The sequence below is a fragment of the Oryzias melastigma genome, linkage group LG11, assembly GCF_002922805.2.
Source record: "Oryzias melastigma strain HK-1 linkage group LG11, ASM292280v2, whole genome shotgun sequence".
Classification (NCBI taxonomy): Eukaryota; Metazoa; Chordata; class Actinopteri; order Beloniformes; family Adrianichthyidae; genus Oryzias; species Oryzias melastigma.
Genome location: NC_050522.1, coordinates 539,865 through 542,061, shown reverse-complemented (window position 1 = coordinate 542,061; position 2,197 = coordinate 539,865). Strand labels below are relative to the sequence as shown.

At 39.2% G+C, this 2,197-nt stretch overlaps 1 protein-coding gene across 1 annotated transcript in view; it reads left to right on the top strand.

Moving 5' to 3' along the window:
• Window positions 1-2,197, top strand: part of mturn (maturin, neural progenitor differentiation regulator homolog (Xenopus)) — an 11,495-nt gene that overhangs the window by 7,649 nt on the left and 1,649 nt on the right. Inside the window, exon 2 of the mRNA XM_024263740.2 lies at window positions 563-685. Within this exon, the coding sequence (XP_024119508.1) occupies window positions 563-685 (123 nt within the window). The remainder of the gene's footprint in view (window positions 1-562; window positions 686-2,197) is intronic.

Below are 2,197 nucleotides of genomic sequence, written 5' to 3'. Positions count from 1 at the left end.
AACATTATCACAGGTAATACTATATATCTAGTTCATAATATGTTAAAAAGTATGATTATATAGTTTTAAAATTCTTTTTTAGAGCGTTGAATAAATGTTTATCCTGTTCCGACCTACGGTGTGTTTTGGATTTTGGCCCCTTGTGTGATTGAGTTTGACCCCCCGACCTAAGAGAACAGCTTTTAGACTCCAACTAAACTACACTAAAGGAGCCGTGGCTCCACTAACCTGTCTCACACAGCGGCCTTCATCTCTCTGTTCCTCCGACGACATCAGACTGAATTAATCCAAACCAACGTCAAACCTGATCTATATTTTGTTGAGCTGTTTGTTTTTGTGATGTTTTTTCTCTGGAGAAACACAAGCAGAACAATCGCACAAATGTCCTGAATGTCATCACAGCTGAAGGGGTTCTCGTGCTAGACACCAGCATTCCACTCATCTTCCTTGGTTCCTCTCTGTTTGGGTCATAGGATAACTCCCCCCCTATTCCATGTGTATTTAAACTCATAAAGTAAATTCTGCTGCTTTGTTTGATGCAGATGTTTCTGTTTGTGTGCAGCATGTGTGGAGTGAGAGTGAGGACTGCCTTCCCTTCCTCCAACTGGCCCAGGACTACATCTCCTCCTGTGGGAAGAAGACTCTGCTGGAGGTGCTGGAGAAAGTCTTCACCTCCTTCAGGCCTGTAAGCAAACTCACCTCAGCTCCTCAAGCATCTGCAGCAGCAGCTGCTCCTCCTCTGAGATGAGGCTCGGCCTGTCAGCCAAGACCAGATAGTTCTGCTTTTCTGATGCCACTCAGAGGCTGATTTTCACTTTGACTTATTTAAAGGAGAAACAATTACCGTATTTTTACAGAGTATAAGTCGCTGTTTTTTTCATACTTTAGCCAGGGGTCCGACTTGTACTCAGGAGCGACTTATTTATGATTAAAACAAAAAGCAAAAGTAGGCTCATAAATTTGTTATTTTTCCACTAGACAATGGTCTCCCTTTAGTGGTTGTTTTTGGTAGCAACCACTAGAGGGAGCTGTATTTTCTTCTGACAGTACCAGAAGATGAAATGTCGTCCAAAACAAACATGGAGGAGAATCTTATTGTTTTCCTCTTAGATTTTTATATTTTTCTCATTTGCATCGAAGCATTGTTTCTCTTGTTTTTATTTTTCGCCATGGCAAATATAAAAGTGCGACTTATACTCCAGAGCGACTTATATATGGTTTTCTTCTTCCTAATTAGAGGTTTTTTGCTCATGCGACTTATAATCTAGAAAATACAGTAAGTTATGTGTGTTTACAATAAAAGTTTGTGGTAAAAAGTAAAAAACATTTATTTTTTTTTGCTTAAACTGAAGTATTTCTCCTTCAGAGAGCTAAAATGTAGTTGTTCCTTTACGGGGTATTTTATGGGATATTTGTAAAAACAGGAATGGTTTTACACTGCAAATAATTTATGTTCTGCTAATAAGTCACATGTTTTCAGCTTCCTGTAAGTAAGAGCGGCAAAGAAATAGTTCAGCACTGGCTGAAAAACTATTTTTAATCTATATAAATTAGGAGCATATAGTTATTTACATATTTGTGGCGACGTTTTCCCGTTAATTTGATCCTTTTTTACCTTTATTGTTGCCATTTTATCTGACGTCACATTAAAAAGGTTTTCAGAAGGCATTCAGACATCACTACCACTCTATGATGTCATCAGAAGTCGCCGTCATTTACGTTAGCCCAGAGCTGTCAGCTGTGAAGAAATGCGTTTCTCCTCGGCGTCACGCTGTCCTGCAGATCACCCTCATGGCGGAAGGATACACAGTCAAAAGTCCCTACACTCTTCCTTAAAAACCAAATTTGGACACCACTACAGCTTTAAATACCCCAAAATTGGATCGGTAGGGAGGGGTACGGGGGAGATTTGGATTCAGACTAAGTCTTTTATTAAGTCTCAGTTTCGCTTAATTTGCGGTTTTATTGTTTGAGAGTTTCGGTCATATGCATCTTCTCTGACACCACATTTTGCATCGCTTGATAAAAAGGAGCCTCTAGTGGGAGGGGCACATTGCTCCGCCCACTTCAACGTGGCTAAAATGACAGATCAAACAGGACAAAGTTACGTTTATTATGGAGTGCAGTTTGTAAATCTGCATAGAAAAATTTTCACATAATTTATTTTAGATATTTAGCATGTTTTAGGAGAAAAAAA